Source organism: Pinus tabuliformis, chromosome 8, assembly GCF_031772625.1.
Source record: "Pinus tabuliformis cultivar Carrire ecotype Pingquan chromosome 8, CPIR1, whole genome shotgun sequence".
Taxonomy (NCBI): Eukaryota; Viridiplantae; Streptophyta; class Pinopsida; order Pinales; family Pinaceae; genus Pinus; species Pinus tabuliformis.
The window spans coordinates 707,938,077-707,957,509 of NC_142294.1; the positions used below are offsets into that span (position 1 = coordinate 707,938,077).

At 37.3% G+C, this 19,433-nt stretch overlaps 1 protein-coding gene across 2 annotated transcripts in view; it reads right to left on the reverse strand.

Moving 5' to 3' along the window:
- LOC149237573 (mediator of RNA polymerase II transcription subunit 25-like) overlaps positions 1–19,433 on the reverse strand; it is a 387,887-nt gene that overhangs the window by 164,773 nt on the left and 203,681 nt on the right. For both annotated transcript variants that reach the window (XR_016246301.1, XM_089372701.1), the window contains exon 10: positions 3,113–3,166. Coding sequence is in view for 1 of the 2 variants with exons in the window: in XM_089372701.1 (XP_089228827.1) it covers positions 3,113–3,166 (54 nt within the window). In the remaining variant the exon portion in view is untranslated. The remainder of the gene's footprint in view (positions 1–3,112; positions 3,167–19,433) is intronic.

Genomic DNA, 19,433 nt, shown 5'->3' on the forward strand with positions numbered 1-19,433 from the left:
CTGATAATAAGATATCTGCCAATGATGATAAGAGATCTGCAAATATGCAATAGATCTGCTACTAATAATAAGAGAGATAAACTGAAGCGAGGGCTTGATCACAATGCGAGAGCTAGATCACCAAAGCGAGAGAAAGAGAAGTCGATCTATTGCAAATGAAGGCTTCTCTTCAATATATAGAAATCTTTGAGGAAAAATCCCTTCCTCAAATTAAGTGTTTTGGAAGCTCCTAGAGTGATCCATTCGAATTAGATAACTTAAGTGATTTTATTTTGCACATGTATAATTGAATCACTTCTATGATTTTATTTTGCACATCTAATTGCTTTATAAATTATTTTTGAAATAACTTTTGCTCTTATGAAAAATAATTTGCTCTTGAGAAACAATTTGCTTCAAGAGTGAAAGGGGTTAACCATATAAAGTGATTTCTAGGGAAATTTCTCCCTAGTTGCTCAAAAAATTCAACACACCAGATATATGAAAATGCATTGAGCACTGTCAAAATGCCCAACAGATTAGGATGAGGCCAATGCCCAAAGAAAACTATACATCATGTACTTGAACCCTCTAGCCCATCATAACCCATGAAGCCAAGTACCCAGCTATCCAAGGCTCATAAAAATTCACAAAGGGTAGTGAAGAAGTTCACTAGTAATACCCCTATGCAAAGTAAAGTGGTAACGATTGGCTCCAACTCGAAGACATGTGCTCTTCTTGGGAATGCATGAGAACCTTAGAATCTCATCATGTACATGTGAATTTGACCTCCAAACCTAGGCAAAACACCACCATTTCATCAGAATATGGCTTTTACAAAGCAAGGCACAAGCCAAGAATACCTATGGCACTTCAAATCCAGTATAATGCTCGAAAAAGCTTATTCATGCTACTCTAATGCTCAAAGGAGCTTATTCCTTTCCTAGCCTACTGTAGCATGTGCAGAATGAGAGTGCTAGGTGAAATCAGTGAGCAAATGCAACCACCTCAGCACTTCATCCAATACAATGGCCCTTTCCTCTATGTTTGGTCAACCAAAACAGACAAAAATCAGCATACAAATGTCTGCAGGCTGGAATCTCATTTACTGCTGGGTTGATGATGAGCCAGTGTACCTGCAAATCAAATGTAAATGTTGACACAAGCAGCTACCAGACCGATCTAACTAAGACTGCACAGGTTTGGAATAATTATATCCAATCCATCAGATATCTCTTCGATCCTCTAAAAACACTAGACCTTTTTCTTTGCTATCATATTAAAGCACATAATATTGATCAAACTGCTACTGCTAAGGACCTACCTTTAGGGCTGTATTAGAGGACTGAAAATCTATCATAGTAAAGGTGCAATGTATAATATATATCCCACAGGCTTCCAATAAATGATATGTATTCCACTTCAAACCCTACAAGAAGCATTTTGACTTTTCTCATAGCACAAAGGACAGATTCATACAATTCACCATCAAAGCTCAATTCTGAATTTCTCAGTGCTTCATCAAGGTCAATTTGATCTTCGTTGAGCACACCAAATGGTCCTTCATCCAATATCATTCTGAACCAAAACTTTCCTATTTAAAATATCACTGAAGATGGGCCATTACTCCTGAACTCCGTTACTTACCAACCCTCTGAGGATTGTTAAGTAACAGAAAAATAGTAAGGCAGACCTTCCATCAGGAGTGATAACCCTTTGCTGTTATCTTCAATCAAGAGAGTCTTCCAAATTTTGTGGAGGTTCCCACAAAGGCTTGGGAAACGAAAGCTTATTCACCACAATGCTATATTCCTCGCCTGAACCTACCATTATTACTAATGCTGTTTAGCCCATTGGTTTGGGCCCTGATCTTAACAAGGAGTTTCCTCCAGGGCTCCAACCATTAACATGTGACCGAGAAAAACACAACTCTAAAGCATCGGGGCACAAAGTTATTTGAAAGTGAGTAACAAAAGGGTATTTCCCAGCTTCAACCATCCCTTCATTCAACCCAATGCCTAACTTTTGTTTTCTGCAGTCAAAATCCTTGAGAAATGCCTTGGATCTAGTGTTAATCTATGCATGGTCACTAGAACGAACATTTGGCTGAACACCGCACTGTGCTCCTCTAACTCCCGAGTCATTCTGTCTTATCAGAAAAATAATGCTGTCAGGATGCTCAACAAGCCCATGACGGCTGTTAATGTTGACCATGTATATGCCAACAGTCCAAGAAGCAGGGTAGAAAGCAGTGGCACAAAAATTTTGTGCCAACCTCATCATTTTAATCCCAAATTCCGCAAGTTTATTGTAAAAATGATTCTAGTGTAAAACAAAGAAAAATTAATTGTGCATCTGTTTATGCAAAGACAGAATCATATACATGTGTGCATGCATATGTACATGCATACATATAAACATTTGTGTCCCTTCATACAAGAGAATGCACACAAACATGTACACATGCCCCTCTCTGTTTGTCTGAGTGTTCATCTACGATTAAAATCTATACATAACTTGGAATTGAGTTTATCTGTGATGACTATTTTATTTGGCATTCCATACAAAAATGGTTCAATTCTCAAGATTCAAGCACCATACGGGAATCCATTGTTGCTTCAAATGGACAAATGTGACATAATCATTCTCATGAATTTTAAGTTTTGCTGATCATTCTCATGAATCCTACATGGTTGTCTTTCCAAATAGATGAATAAAATCCAGTGTTGCAAAAATCGCGATTTTTTCACTGAAACGATTAAATCGGCGATTTTTCCGAAAAAAACGCGATATTTTCTCAAAACATCTTGATTTTTGTAATTTTTGTAATTTCTTTTTAAAATTGTATTTTTTTAATTTGCAAATTTTTTGCCAATTTTTACCGATTTTTACGATTTTTTCCTTTTTCGGACCCTCACCGATTTAATCCTGATCACGATTATCGCAACATTGATAAAACCACCCTCCTCTACACATGCATTCATTACAGCACATCTACCGAGTCAAGAATAAGCATTTCTCTATTGCACTGTTCGAAACCCTTTGTTAAGTAATGTCATCATTGAACGATCAATCATATTAAACTCTGCAATTTCATCAAGTAAATCACATCACAATGTAGCAATTAACTCACCTCAAGTCTACAAATAGGAACTGGCCTTCCTTGCCTTGAACCTCCTAGGAGACCCTGCATAAACACAAATGATGTTATACCCAAATTATGAAATGCAAGCTAAACATTTAAATATAAATAAATAATCCCATGCTTCTAGATATCAAATTCAACATTAGTATAAATGTTAGAATATGTGTAAATGTTTGGATAAATGTCAATCCAACTTAACTGAGTGAAAAGTAAATAATGTAAAATAAAATCTATTTGAGCAATAAGTAACAATAGTTGAACCTTTACGAAAGATTAGGCCTAAATGACTAGATGGTATAAATAGTGTGAAAAATTGACATTCTGAAATCACGAAATTGGATTTTCTCAATTCTTGAGTTACTAAGATTATCCATTGGTTTATTATGTCTTGATTGTTGGTTTTCTAGTGCTAATTAGACAAGCACAATTTTCTGTAACTGATAATTACTTCCAATCATATATGATATTACTTTAGCATACCCCAGAACATCGTCAAACAATTACACTCAGAAAAAGCCAACTGTAAATGCAATAGAAACAGTAAAGATCACAGTAGAATAGCTATGCACAATAAATACCAGAATATTTCCCTGGGAAACCCAAACTCAGGAGAAAACCCCACCAATCTTTTCTAGGAGAAATTTTTCAGTTCAGCAAAAAGTACAATCTGATGTTTACAAGTCAAACTTGGTCAACCCAGACCAAAATTACAGCACTGGTCAAACAGATTCAAGAGTATGTCTGTTACAAGCTTAAGATACTGCCTTCTGCTGCACTGGACTTGTTCCACTTTTGCATGTAACCTCAACCCTTTTATGGACCTAAGATTACACCAAAACCAGCCTCAAGAATGAACGAAAGACTCCCACAGAAGGGAGGCCAAAAATACCCCATATTTTCCCCAAACAGGCGTGAAATCAGTCTCAGGTGCAGAGCTACAGTAGGCCTCAAGCAGACCAAGATATGCCCCAGAGAGGCATAGAATAGGAGCCTCAGAAGGGTGCTGAAATTCGGTCTGTCTCAGTACCGTAACAAGGCTGTTACAGAGGCCGATATTCGGCCTACCTCACGAAGTCTGCCACAGGGACGGATAAGGCCTCAGATCAGGCCTGTCAATCTGCCTCAAAAGGGACAAAATTTTACCCAGCAATACCACAGAAAAAAGAGACAGACCAAGCCAGAATACACCATTTTCTCTGATCTGCAATGTTGATTTGGGGTAGCATCGGATGTGCTCTAGCCACAAAATTTGGTGGAGAGGTTGGGGCACATGAGATCTCCAACACCGAGAAAGGGTTTGGGCAGATTCTAAACAGAGATATTCAAATAATTAATATTTTTAATCAAGTCCCTAAGTCTAAACTTAGGGAAAATAAAATATTAATGTGTATTAATATGAATCTGTGTTAGAATGGTCCAAAAGATGGATCAAGTCAGATCTAATCTTAGTCGTTGATTAAGGACTTAATCTCAGCCGTTGATATGTCAATAGGAAAAGTATAAGAGGAGGCTTGAGGATCACTTGGAGAATACACTAGAGTGATCAGTCATTCTCTTCTCTATAGCGGGGTTTGCTAAGAGAGATAGAATTAGTGATCAGGAGATGCAATTGAGGGGCATTTGAGTACAGAAAGACAGAGAGGCAGAGATAGTGTCGGGAGAGCAGCGCAATAGCCAAGGAGAGTGACACAAAGCCAACCAAGGCTCACGCAGAGGCAGCTGGGAGCTGCACAGAGCCTCAGAGAGGCCAGCGTTGCTGACGCAGAGGGCCAGAGGGCTAACGCAGGGCCTCCCAGGGCTGACGCAGACCCATCTGGGGTGACGTAGGGCTAGCGTGAGGCAGAGAAGCGCTGACGCAGTCCAGAGAGAGGTTGACGCTAGGGTTTCTGGGGCAGATTTGTGTTGAATAGCTGCTGGAAGGATTATCCAGGGTTTTAGCCAGAAGATTTGTTAGAAACTGAGAGGTATTACTGCTAAGGAAATTCTCTGTTGGGTAGGCCAGTGTCGGTACCCATATTGTACTCTGATATTGCTTAACAAGAAAACCCTCAAATCGCTACACCGGTTCTCCCACATTGCGTTTTTCCCGGGGACATTAGTCCAAAAATAATGGTGTCATATGGTGTGTTTGTTTCTGTTTCTTTTAGTTGTTGATCTGTGATATTTTGAGCATGCACTAGTGTTTATTTTTAGTATTTACATTGTAAATAACTTGTTAAGGAAAATAACAAGTAGGTAGGAATAAATCAGATAAAGTGCATGGAGGGTTTCTACCTAAGTAAAATTAGAAACTTCAACATGCAAGACAATCCCTAGCCTCAGCAAAAAAATATGAAGGATAAGCCTTTGAAATTCTCGACAGAAATGATTGAGTCCAAAATCTTTGCAACTCAGCCTTCTTCTCCAGATATCCAATGAGCTCAGAGCCTCAGTCAATTTCAGCGAGTTCCTTAATTAGATCATGCCACAAATTGATGTAATTTATGCTCCACGGCTGGGTAATATATAGTGTTTGGAGGGAGCCCTATATTAGGGCCGACCTGAACAAAATATAATATTTTCCCTTTTGAAAAGGCGCGTCTAAATCAGATCCGAGCAGCTACCCAAAAAAATCAGCATTGGTGTAATGTGCCCATCTGCTTAGGAGACATAAGGAAGGGGTTCCACTAGCCTAATAAGTTTTTTGTAGGCTAGGGCGAAAAAAATTAATCAAGGGAACACAATTCACCTAGGAGAAAACACAAGGAAGGTATTGTAATGTCCCCATCCACTTAGAAGACATAAAGAAGGGGATCTGCTAGGCTTACAAGGTTCCCAAAGGCTAGGGCGAGAAAAATTAATCAGGGGAACACAATTCGCCTAGGACAAAATATTACAAAAGCTAAAGTGATGAAAAGGGAACATGCGTTCTAAGCTAATGAAAAGTCACTTTAGTGGATTTTCTTACTTTATAATTTAAAAGTGATTTTTCATTAGCCTAAGACCCATGTCCCATTTTCACCACTTTAGCTTTTGTAATGTTTCCTCCTAGGCGAATTGTGTTCCCTTGATTAATTATTCCCACTCTAGCCTACGTGAACCTCATTAGGCTAGAGGATCCCATTCCTTATGTCTCCTAAGAGGATGGGGACATTACAATTAATACTATACTATATTAATATTAGTATCTTCCAATGCCTACTCTATAGTCCTAATGTCCATTTCTCTTATATATGTGGATATATGATCACAAAACCTATTATTATATTTCGATATGGTATTTAGATCCTAGGGGTCAAAATCCCCTAGTTATTGATCCTAGCTACTGCAAGAGTTAAAAGGCTATTGCATCATAGGAACACTATGGATTGTGATTGCATTCATGGAAGTCACATTTCCAAAGAGGAATTTCATCTTCATTTGGCTTGGCAAGGCTTCGATCGAGCCACTATATAAGGAGTTTGTCACATGAAACTCATGCATTATGGGCTTGAAACCAAACCATATAACACTCAATGGGAACAATTATTTCATGTGAGGTAAAGATATCTTGTTGATAAGAAAATGGTTGTGGTCATATACTAAGGGTGTTGTACCTAAATTTTTTGATGAGGAAGTAAATTACAAACTTGAGGATAAGAAGGATGACACTATAGTAGTCATGACCACTTACATCTCAAGGGATCTTTGTTTCCACACAATTGGGATAGAATCTCCACAAGTCTAGAATAAGCAGTAGAATCTATTTGATGAGGTGATTGAAAGATTCACAAGAAAAAGCAAGAGAATAGAATGGAACATATTATTGTCCAAAATTGCACTTAACATTTAAAGGCCTAATAACAAGTGCAATCCAATGTCACCACAATTGCTACTTCCTTCTCTTTAGGTCAGCTCACTTTCGGCACAAGAGGGGTATCCCTTATGATAGGATTACTAAATCTAGTCTAGGATGATTGCTTAATAAAGATTCCAAATTTAATAAACAAAAATATATCTCCTAACTACTTCCAATAGACAAGCCAAAATACACAATAAAATATGAGGACAAACAAGTTTGCCACTTGTCCTCTCCTCATGCAAAATGCCTCCTTAGATTGTCTTGTTTGACTCTATAATATGCATCCTTGAATCATGTAACACATCCTCCTCTAGAGTGCTCATCAACAAACCACCTCATATCATGCCCATGAGCAATAATTAGGGGTTCTCTCAACTAAGTGAGAGAGCCAATTACCTCAATATACAAAAAGCATGTCAATAAGGGTAAAATGGGCTAGAGCATTATCTTCAATGAAACAACCAACTCCCCCAAAAGATGGATCTCATGGGCAGATATACAATAAAGGCACATTGATTGTTATAAAATCCTCCTCAAGGTTGGGCGACCTCAAAATGTTTTCAAGGGGCATAGATCCAAGTGCCTAGCTACCATATATCCTCCAAAAGGATAATGCAAGAGCAGCACTCTAGATAAATGTGCCATCAAACTAGAGCACTCCTCAATGCATACACCTATACTCGTCCAATCAATTCTCCATGATGCAGCACTCCAAGGAATTATGCATGAAATGTGCAACGCTCATCCAAAATAAGCATAAAAAACCAAAACCATGTGCCAATAAGATGTACCCATGTGCAAAAACATCAAACCACCTCAAAGAAAGGGACTCAAATAGATCACTCTAAGGATATGTGCAACAGGGGTGAAGCACTCATCAAAATATGTCCCCTCAAATGACATGTCAAATTATCTTGGAACCCCCTAATTAATGGGCAACTTTTTTCCATTAAGGTGATTTAGGTAAAAGGAATTTAAACCAACAACATTTTCATTTTTGTAAAAACTCAGCCACAAACTATCAAACCCCATGCTTGCTTAGTTTTCATGTGTTTCTATCCCATGTAATGACTATGCCACCACTCTACAACATTCTCTAGTGGGCTTTTATATCAAAGGGATTTCCCTTTTATCTTCAAGATCTACTAGATCTATAGTCACTTAAACTACCTGTTGATATATAGTGAAGTGTTGCAACAATTGATACACTATCAACAAACTATTGAATTATGTTTTCCTAGTTTTTCATCTCTTTCTATCCTAGACAAGGACTATTACCCATCCATATGCATGGGTAATCCCAAGAGAAAAAAAAAGTCTCCTATGATACAGCCTACCAACCAGCAACCCTTACCATAATCCATAGATAGCCAGCCTCAAATCCCCCTTGCCCATTCTTCAGTCAATACATCTATTTGTATAACATATTCATCTAATATAGGTAGGGTCATCTATTGTGAGCTACAACCACTTTTGTATACAAATGCTTGGATTCAATGCTTTTAGCATTATAATATGCATCGTGCATTGAAATTGGTTTATAGACCATGATGCTTAGGTTGTATACTTGTTCCCTTACTTCACTTTGGTGGTTATCATTTGTTCTTAAACCAATGTGACCTTCCTTAGGGTTCTCTTTTCTTTTGATTGGTTGTTGTCAGTTACTCGCACTAGATCACCTATATAGCTCACTCTACGAGAAGGGGTTCGAAATACCCAAGGTTGATGCAACAGTTAGAAAAGAAACAGCATAAGACGTGTGCAAAATATAAAAGAATGGCAAGGGATGTAAAGCAATTAGAAGGCAATTATTGCTTCACTTCTACCCACTATTATATAGACACTTATGCCCTAGAGTATCCATGCATATCACGGCAACCAAACTAGAAGGAACTCTCAAAGAACATCCCAACCCTAACAAAACGATAAACTACCCATCATTAAAAGAGGATTATATTATCTTTGTCACATGATAATCAATGAAGCTTGTCAAACAAGCCAAATCAAATAAATAAGGCAAATAAGGGGGCATAGAAAAACCAAGGTGAGGGAAGATAACTCGAGCAGCTAAGCATTCCCTTTAAAGAGGTGTTCATGGATGATGGTTGTTATGAATATAATTTATATAAAATTAAATAAATGCAAATAAATATAAACAATAAATAATCATAGTTACATTTTAAATAGTCATTAGTTAAAATGGAAAGGCATGTTTCTAAAGGACATGACCACTCATTGAAGGGGCACCTTCCTAGGTATATAAGCAGGCCCTCATTGTAACATTCAACAATCATTGTACATTCAGCTTATAAATAAAAATATTATTTACAATACATTGCATATTTTACAATTAAAAGCACGAACAACTCAAAGTTTTGTCGCTACAGTGGTATCAAAGCCATTCGATCCTCTGGATATTATCCGCTGCACAATCTGCCATTAAGTTTAGGTCCGGAAAGCATGGAATTAAGCAAATATCATAAATCTCCAATTGAATTGTTAAGTGAAACTCGAGAATCATTACAGCAAATAAAAAGATCATTTACAGAATCCCTAAAGGCTTTCAAAACACTAGATTCAACATTTACAATGGAAGTTGACATTGACATGAAAGGAATTAACATTAAAGAATTTTCTAACCGTGAAAAGAATGTTGAACGTGTTGAATTAGGATCTCTTCATGGTGACATAAATAATGACTGGACAGAACTTTTAGTTTCCCTTGAGCTTACTAGTCGTGGAAGCAGTTTGGGAAACCCCGATAATGTTGGAAATGGCAATGTTATAGATGGTACAACACTAAGAAAGTAATTGGTTGGGCTAGGAGTCACTATCTATCGACTTGTGGCACCCCTCACTCAGTAAAGGGTGAAAATCTCTCTCTTCCTCGGGAAAGCATGGAAGTAGCTTTCGCAAGGTTGAAAGAAGAAGAGAGCCTTAATAAAAATCCTTCTCAAAATTTGAAGAGACTGGCGCGGGATGAGTATGAGGGCAATTTTCTCTCGGTTGTGGTTCCTCCAAATGAATTCGGTGTAAAATTTGATGACATTGGTGCGCTTGAAGATGTCAAAAATACATTGAAAGAACTAGTTAAGCTTCTAATGCGTATGCCTGAACTATTTTGTCATGGAAACCTTTTAAGGCCTTGTAAGGGGTTCTGTTGTTTGGTCCACATGGAACAAGGAAAACACTTTTGGAAAAATCACTTGCCACTAAAGCTAGTGCAAATTTCTTAAGCGTCACTGGTTCAACTTTGACTTCTATGTGATTTGGAGATGTTGAAAAGTTAACAAAGGCCCTTTTCTCGTTTGCAAGCAGACTAGCTCCAGCTATCATATTCATTGATGAGGTAGACAACATTCTTGGGGCTCGTGGTGGTGCTTTTGAATATGAAGCAACAAGAAGAACTCAAAATGAGTTTATGGCAGTTTGGGATGGTCTCCGCTCTAAAGAAAGTCAAGGAATACTTGTGCTAGGTGCTACCAACAGACCATTCGATCTTGATGATGCAGTCATTTGTCGCTTGTCTCCCCACCGATCGCATCTGTCTCTTGCTACATCCCCGACAACCCTGTCTGATGCGGTGTCAGATCAACCCTATCCGCTATGATGTCATATCAACTTCGATTCGTTCCACCACTTCTACCTCCCACTCGACCTGTACAACAATCGTCCAATATTGTCACATCCATATGTTTCCCTGCGTCCTTTCCTTCCTCCATGCTTGTTTCCCCACTGTATATGTTTGTCCCCGCTATCACACCGCCAAGACACCTATGTTGATTCCCCGACCATTGTTTATCCCAACCATCCAGTCCTGTTTTGCCCCTATCTTATTCCATTCACACGAATCATCGCCATTATCCGTTGTTATTCCTTGTCCTCCCATCGAAAGTCGAGTCCCGTTCTTCTAACTGCTAATTCAGCCTTCCAACATCACGTTGACCTTATTGTTGTCGTTTGTTTTTTTTGGCATATCGTAAACTTATATATATATATATATATATTAAAAATATATATATATATATATATATATATATATATATATTTTTAATATATATATATATATATATATATATATATATATATATATATATATATATATATATATAAGTTGTCATTAAATTATATAGTGGTTATTTATATAATTAATTAAAATCATTTGAAAATTGATTATATATTTAGTTAATAATATAATTATATATATATATATATATATATATATATATATATATATCCGAAGAGGAAAAGGAAAACCGCGACTCTAATATATTACTGCCGACGATTTACACATGCCGAAATGATGTGGGCAAGTGAAGAAATTTTCAGCGATTAAGCTTTGAGGACAAAGCTCTTTGAAGAAAGGGGCAATGTTATGAATATAATTTATATAAAATTAAATGCAAATAAATATAAATAATAAGTAATCATAGTTATATTTTAAATCGTCATTAGGTAAAATGGAAAGGCATGTTTCTAAAGGACATGACCACTCATTGAAGGGGCACCTGCCTAGGTATATAAGTGGACCCTCCTTGTAACATTCAACAATCCTTGTACATTCACCTTATTAATAAAAATATTATTTACAATACATTGTATATTTTACAATTAAAAGCACAAACAACCCATAAGTTTTTTTCGCTTCAATAGTTTTCCACAACCTAGTATAAGACGATGATACACTTCATGAAGTAAAGCCCAGGCCATCACACTTTTCACTTTCACCTATCATTTGAAAGGGTTGACCTAGGGAACTAGCCCGGGGTTGGGAGACAATGGGGTCATGTAATAACCATCCCATACCCAATTTTGGTAACTTGCATACAATCATAAGCTAATAAGACATTTGAAGACAATACTTGTGTGCAAAACTTTGATGAAATCACCTTTGGAAGCTTTTATACTCACAAATGTGGGTTAACTGAGGCTATTTTTCATGTTATTTCATTTTAGAGACTAACATTGGGGTCGGCTCCATGACCTATAAACATTGTATCATGGATTTAATATATTTAGGGCTTTAAGAATAACCGTAGGTTAAATCACTTAGCTACCCTAGTGTAAATAAGGGAGTGATTCTTGTCACACTTGGATCATACAATCTATCACTTATTGATTTTTCTCTCTTGTGCACTGTTAGCCACCCAAGCGAGTGACCCCCAAGAGAAAACTTTTATTCCATTTTGTTCAACTTGTCTGCCAACAGCCCCATGTGATCTACACATAGCCAGCCTCAAAATCCCTCCAACTATGCTCTAGTCAATGCTTTGAGACATTTAGTCTACTTATTAGATGAAGATGGGTCATCCATTATATGGTACATTAATCATGTTTGTCATCAAATGCTTTCATTTAATGTTTAAAAGCATAGTAGTATGAATCATAGGTTGACTTCGATGATTGAATACTTTCAATTGTATTATCGTTCCCATTCTACACCTTAGAGGCTATCCTCGAATCCTAGTCAAGTCTGATCTTCTTTGAGGTCTTTGTTTCCATCGTCCGGGAGGGGTAGGAATAGGATACATTCAATGATGTTGTGTGCCCATGGTAACACATACTTACCACTTTCCATCTTTCCTTGATTTCATGTCCCAATCTTTGGGTTGATTTTTATCTATCACCAATATTAGTTCACTAATGTCCTCATTCTTGAGTCGGGGCACGAAAACTTTCCCTCAAAGGTTGATGTTGTAGAAAGAAAAGAAAGAGCATGAACCATAAAGATAAAATGCAAAATATTGACTGGGGTAAAAGAACATATGTGGACAAAATCCTAACTTGAGCTCTACCCCCGTCATTAGCCCTCACCCAGTTCCTTGATAATGCCTTAACAAATAAAAAGAAAAGGAACTTTGATATCCCAACCCTAATGAACAATAGATTGATTCAACTTAAAGGGTAATAAATGCATAAATCAAGTTTATCACCAAAGTTATGCAAGAAAAGAAAAATCATTAAAGAAAAAGGTGCACGAGAGGGGTGGTAAAAATAGGTCGAGGAAAAGGGTAGCACAAGTCCCATTATTGCTCCCTCTGCACATTATAACACTCAAAAATGATGGTATTTCATAAATGGCACACAAATGGTGGCATCCTCCATGAAGTAAACCCATACCATACCACTTTTCACTTAAGCCTGTTGATTTAAGGGGTCAATGCAAGAATTGTTCCTACTCTTCAAGTTAGAAGCACCCAATAGGGCCTCTGGGTAAGCCTCCCATACCTAAGTATGAAAACATGTTTACTAAACCTATGCTCGAAAGACATTTGAAGATAATACTTGTGTGAAATACTCTTGTGCCTTTAGTATTAAATATGGTCCATTGTGATGCTTGTATGATTTCTTCACCTATGATGATGATCTCAATGGATTCTGAGGGTACGTTTCAAGTGTTATCTCCCAGGTACAACAACTTTCCCCTAAGAGATTGATTCACGAATTTTCCAACACTTCAAAGAGGATGTCCAACCCACTTGATGACCACTTCAGGACACTGTAGCCAAAACGTTAACCCCTCTATGAAGGGTATTGACCTTGGGATTGATCCAACACTAATAATTACCCTTTCGTCTCTGTCCAAAACATGAAACGTTTCCCAAAGAGGCCAAGATGTTGCTAGGAAAGATGATGTGCCCCATTGACCTTAAGACTCCCCCAGGCTGCCCTTTCACCTTCTTGATGTATGTTTCCCTGTTCTTGGCCCAATTTATTGATGGTGATGACTTGAGATCCCTTTAAGAGGGATCATGCACCTTTATTGATGATGATATTGCCTCCTAACCTCAAGCCAATATGATGAGGGCTAGATTGATGGCATGGGCTTAATGATGGAGATATCTTCATGAGGAGGGTTACGCTAGAACTTTGGACACTATCTTCATGAGAACGTGCACTAAGTGAGCAACACTCATGTGGCTCATCTTTTTCACTTTGATTATGGAGATCTTCACTTTTGGATGATGATGTCACCATTAGAGGCCTTTTTACTCACATGTGTGAGCTAAAGAGAGGCTAATTCTTATGTTTTATCATTATGAGAGATACCTTTTAGGTCATTATGTAGCCTACTAACGTTATAAAAACTTTAAAGGTTTTATTTTAGCGCCTTTAGTGTATCTCACCCTAATTCAACTTGGTCGCCCTCATATAAATAGAGGGAAGTGGATCTTACGAGGATCATTGTCACACAAACTTATTTCTCTCTTGTAAAAGGAGCGTGTGCTAGTTTTTTTCTCTATCTTGGATGCAATGAATCACTAGGAAACGAATTGTCTTAGGGAAGATAAAATTGCATGCATAGATTTTCTTAGGATCGATGGAGTAATGCTTCAATGAATGGTGCTAGTTTATTTTGAGTATTTTTCTTCCATTTTGCTAATGTTGTAGAATTAGGGTTTTATGAAGTTTTCATGATATTGTGCATCTTTATTGGCTCTAAAATATCCATATGCAATATTTGTCACTAAGTATCAATCAAGGAAACTTAGAATAGCATTCTTGGACCTCAAATCCCCTCTTTGTGAAAATTGCTACGGTTAGATTGAGAGGTTTTCCTCTCTCTTTCTCTCTCCATGCAAGGTTTCCCACCTTTGACCTCATCCTTTTGACTACATATATCCAATTGATTGAAGGCCTTAGCCATTGTGTGTCAATCTTCTTTAAGATTTTATCTTTTCATTTTTTCATGGTAAACTAGAGTTAGGGTTTTGCAAACTCTGCATTTAATAGCATAAAGCGCCTTAAATGTCATATACCTAGGGTTAGGATTTGGATCTATTAACTTGAAAAAGAAAAATATCATTTTTTATGCATTTCTCAGCCATAATTCTAGGGTTGACGTCTATGGTTTCCTAGATGTTACGTGTGTTTCAGCCATTGAAAATTTTGCTTTAGTCTTTCTCCAATTTACCTATTTAATAGCATTTGATATGTTATTGTCTATTATCATTTATTGGCTATTTTTATTGTTGTTGCCATAAATTTAGCATGTCGTAAAGTGTCCTTATCTCAAACCCTAATTTATAAAAACATTTGTTTAATTAAAGGCATCATGTGTTGAAGATATTTTGGACTTATCTCAACCCTTTAGGCTTAGCCATAGGTTATTTGAACTCACTACCTTATTGTCACACAGAGTCGACCTTATTGAAAATTATTTTGGAGTGTCTAATTAATAAGTTCCCAACAAGGTATTTAGCCTAGGAATGTTTCAGTTATGTTGACCACTAGAGTGGCACCTGATGATTATATGAAGACTGTCACTCATGCCCAAGGATGATCTGAAGGACACTTATACCATCAAATATCATCAATAAACAGAGTTTTTACTCTCTACTTCTATTTCTCATCATCTTTCTCATACCCAGATTCCACAACCTGTGGGGAATTGTAATAAGTGATACTAGTAATGATGATTTTTGAGTCTATAACATGCCTAGGATGTTGGGACTTGATCAACAAACGAGTACACCTTGGAGTGTTTTTTTATTTGGTTAATTATCCCTTCTTTTTTAGAGACGAATAATTTTCTAGGTTTTTTCACTCACTTTTAACCCCAAAGTCAGGGTCGCAGTTTGAAGGTTGAACCCCTAACACATCTTAGTGTTTAGAGTCGATGTATATTACCATACTAGATCACACAAAAAATTTCATGGAATTCGGTTAGGTCTAGGTAGTCATTTTTTAGATTTTCCGCACTGCGGAAATTGCAATAAAAATTGTATCTGTAATGTAATAAATGATGTCTAGAGAAGTTGTATAGGGTATGAGTAATAAAATTTGCACCTCTCACCCCTCACCCTCAACTTTCTACTATGACACACTTTGAAAGGTTAAAGATGTGTTTTGAACCCTCAAAACCCATTTTTCCTAAGTTTAGTGGGAAATCTGGCAATTAATTAAGCCATAAATTAGATAAATGGAGAAAAATAAATATCCACACATGCTAAATGTTGTGGAAATGAGGTGGAAAATTATGGAGAAGTTCAAGTGAAGTCCCAAGGTGATGTGGACTCCTAAAATCAAGGAAAGAACGTGTGCTCAAATAAAATCGGATTTCTGGCACTAAATGAGAAAGTTGTTTACTTGGAAATTCGAATTTGTGAAGTTAAAGCACATTTGGGAGGGTTTGGGAGAATATTTGGTGGAGATTTTTGTGGGAAATTGTCCCCACATGGGTTACCACCCATCTACGTTTGTCATTCCATCATAAAATTCGAATTTGGCACATAAGGGAAGAAGAAAATGATTTCCACTTGCTAAAAAACAATTTTTACACTTGGCAATGGAGCTCCATTCAACAAATTTGAATTTCCCTTTGGCATTGTCACCTCCTGCCACTTGTTTAATCACTCTACACTGGGATTTTCTCCCAACTCTCTATATAATAGAGCCACGGGCTCTCATATTGTATCATTGTCTACTAGCTCTTGTGCTTGCGGAAGCACTGCTACCTTGTACAATTTTCAAGAATATCAATAAAAAGACTTTGGGGGTTCATTCATGGATATTATTGCTTTGGAAGATGGTGCATTGTGAGCCATTGGTATAATCTTTCTATGCTTTGAAGTATTTCATTTGCCATATATTCTTGTAAACTTGCTAGTGCATAGTCTCTTGTATTAGCAATTGATTTGAAAGTAGGCTCTAAAGTTTGAAAGTTCTAGTTTATTTTCAAAGGAATTTCTAGAAGTTTCAATTCATTGTTTGGTTATCTAAATCTATATGGACTAATGTTTGATTTGTGTATTGTAGAAAAAAAATTGATTGATCAAGCATGAGGGGAAGTCTTTGGAAGACCAACCCACTCTTGGAGCACCATTCAAAGGAACTCTCATTTGTTATTTGGATTCACTTAGTTTATCTTGCTTAGTTCACTCCCATCACTTGATTTGGTTTCTTGTACATTATTTGTATTTTATCTAATTGTTTTCATTATCTCTCTACAATAATTTGTTTCTTGATCTTGCAGCTCATAGGTAGAGTGTTGGTGATAAGAGCATCAAAGAAGGATCACACAAACTCTAATATTTTTCCTTGTAGGATCTCTCTACCCTTTCAAAGTTGATATTTTTTAGGAAGTCGTGGATAAAGAGGAGGGTTGCTATTTGACAAAGCTATGGGCTTTTGAGAAGGATTAACTCCTTGTTTTGTGCAACATTTCATGCACCTTTGGCGGCGAAGCCTTGGGGCACCAAGAGACACTTAACTTCTTCAATCTTGAGAGCTTTCTCATTGTACTTTCTTCATTTTCTGAATTTGAGTTTCAAGAAGGAGATCTAAAGCTTGAGAAGCCCCATTAATTGTAAAGACTCCTCTTGAAGATTTACTTGAGACCTCTTCAAGGTTTCTCATCTTGTAACATCTAATAAAAGCTTAGTTTTTCTTGTGGGAGCTTGGGTTTTCACCCAAGGCATCCTTTTCTCCTTTTGGCAAAAGGAGGAACATGTGGGTGGTTTGATTTTGAGCTTGTTTTATAAGTTTTTCATCTTGCATGCTTTAAAATTAACACATCGCCCTTACAAGCTAATTTTCTGAATTTGCTTTTTTTTTACTTATTTTCATGCTTTGTCATTTCAAGTTTAGATTTCAAGTACAATTCTAAATCTTACTTTTAGAAGCAATTTATTTTATGCAAGGCATCTAATTTCAAGTAGCAAAGTTTAACCATTTGCTTCATGTTGGCCTCACAATAGGCTCATTAAGATTCTGAATTCGGATATTCCACAGTCTTCATTTTCAAATTGTCTACGTTTCGAGTCTAGAACAAGACTCATCTTCAGGACTGATTTACAAAGAAGAGGAACGAGATTCTCTTCTTTGTATCTTAACCCTTATCTTCTCGAGATCACGGACCTCCCTCTAGGTTTCCCCTCCGTACAAGGTAACAATAATGGTTTGCAGATTTCTGTGGTGTAGTTTTTGAGATTCTGAATTCAGATATTCCACAGTCTTCATTTTCAAGATGTCTACGTTTCAAGTCTACAACAAGACTCATCTTCAGGCTGATTTACAAAGAAGAGGAACAGGATTCTCTTCTTTGTATCTTAACCCTTATCTTCTCGAGATCACGGGTCTCCTTCCAGGTTTCCCCTCCGTACAGGGTAACAACAATGGTTTGCAGATTTCCGTGGTGTGGTTTTTGAGATTCTGAATTCGGATATGCCACAGTCTTCATTTTCAAAATGTCTACGTTTCGAGTTTAGAACAAGACTCATCTTCAGCACTGATTTACAAAGAAGAGGAACGGGATTCTCTTCTTTGTATCTTAACCCTTATCTTCTCGAGATCACAGACCTCCTTCCAAGTTTCCACTCAGTACAGGTTAACAATAATGGTTTGCAGATTTATGTGGTGTGGTTTTTGATCTCAAGAAGATAAGGGTTAAGATACAAAGAAGAGAATCTTGACTCATCTTCAAGACTGATTTACAAAGAAGAGGAATGGGATTCTCTTCTTTGTATCTTAACCCTTATCTTCTCGAGATCATGGGTCTCCTTCCAAGTTTCCCCTCCGTACAGGGTAACAATAATGGTTTGCAGATTTCCGTGGTGTGGCTTTTGAGATTCTGAATTCGGATATGCCACAGTCTTCATTTTCAAGTTGTCTATGTTTCGAGTTTAGAACAAGACTCATCTTCAGGACAGATTTACAAAGAAGAGGAATGAGATTCTCTTCTTTGTATCATAACCCTTGTTTTCTCGAGATCACAAATGGAGGCCAAAACATAGTAATATGGCGTTTACACTATCGGGAAGTGAAAAGGCAGAAAGACTGAGTTGTATAGCAAATACACTATCGGCGCAGAATACCGGCAAATATACTATGGCGAATACTCTATCAGAGGAGTAGAGCTATCGCATATGCCAAGAGTAAGGTGCATAAGCGGAGCATAAGCAGAGCAATATATATCTATCTATATATATATATATATAAACAAAGTGAAAACAATGGAGCAATATATATATAAACAGCGGAGCAATATATATATATATATATATCACAAAGTTCGAAAGGGTTGTCACCCCCAAAACCCTCCGATTGCGATAATATATGTGCGGACCCATGGGACCATTGCAATACGTTGCAATTTAATATCGCATACGTTGCATCGGGATTATGTATCGCAAGTGGCTAAGTCCCTGCCACATTAAAACTGTCGATTGCGATACACAATTGCGAACCCGATGGTCCTATTATATCGCGCCTATTGTAATATCGCGTCCATCGCTATATCGCAAGCCGTAAAGCCTTGCCACATGAAAGCGCCAATTGCGATAAGGCTGTGGACCCGACGGGCATATTAACTATGGTTTAATACCATATCGCATCTGCCCATCGCAATGCTACACAAAGGGTTGTCCGACTACAAGCGCCGATTGCGATAAAGCATGTGGACCCGATTAAACATTATAACATGGCTTAATATAATATCGCGTCCAGTGGAGGATCGGCCGTCGACCATCGACGATGCCATGGTCTTGA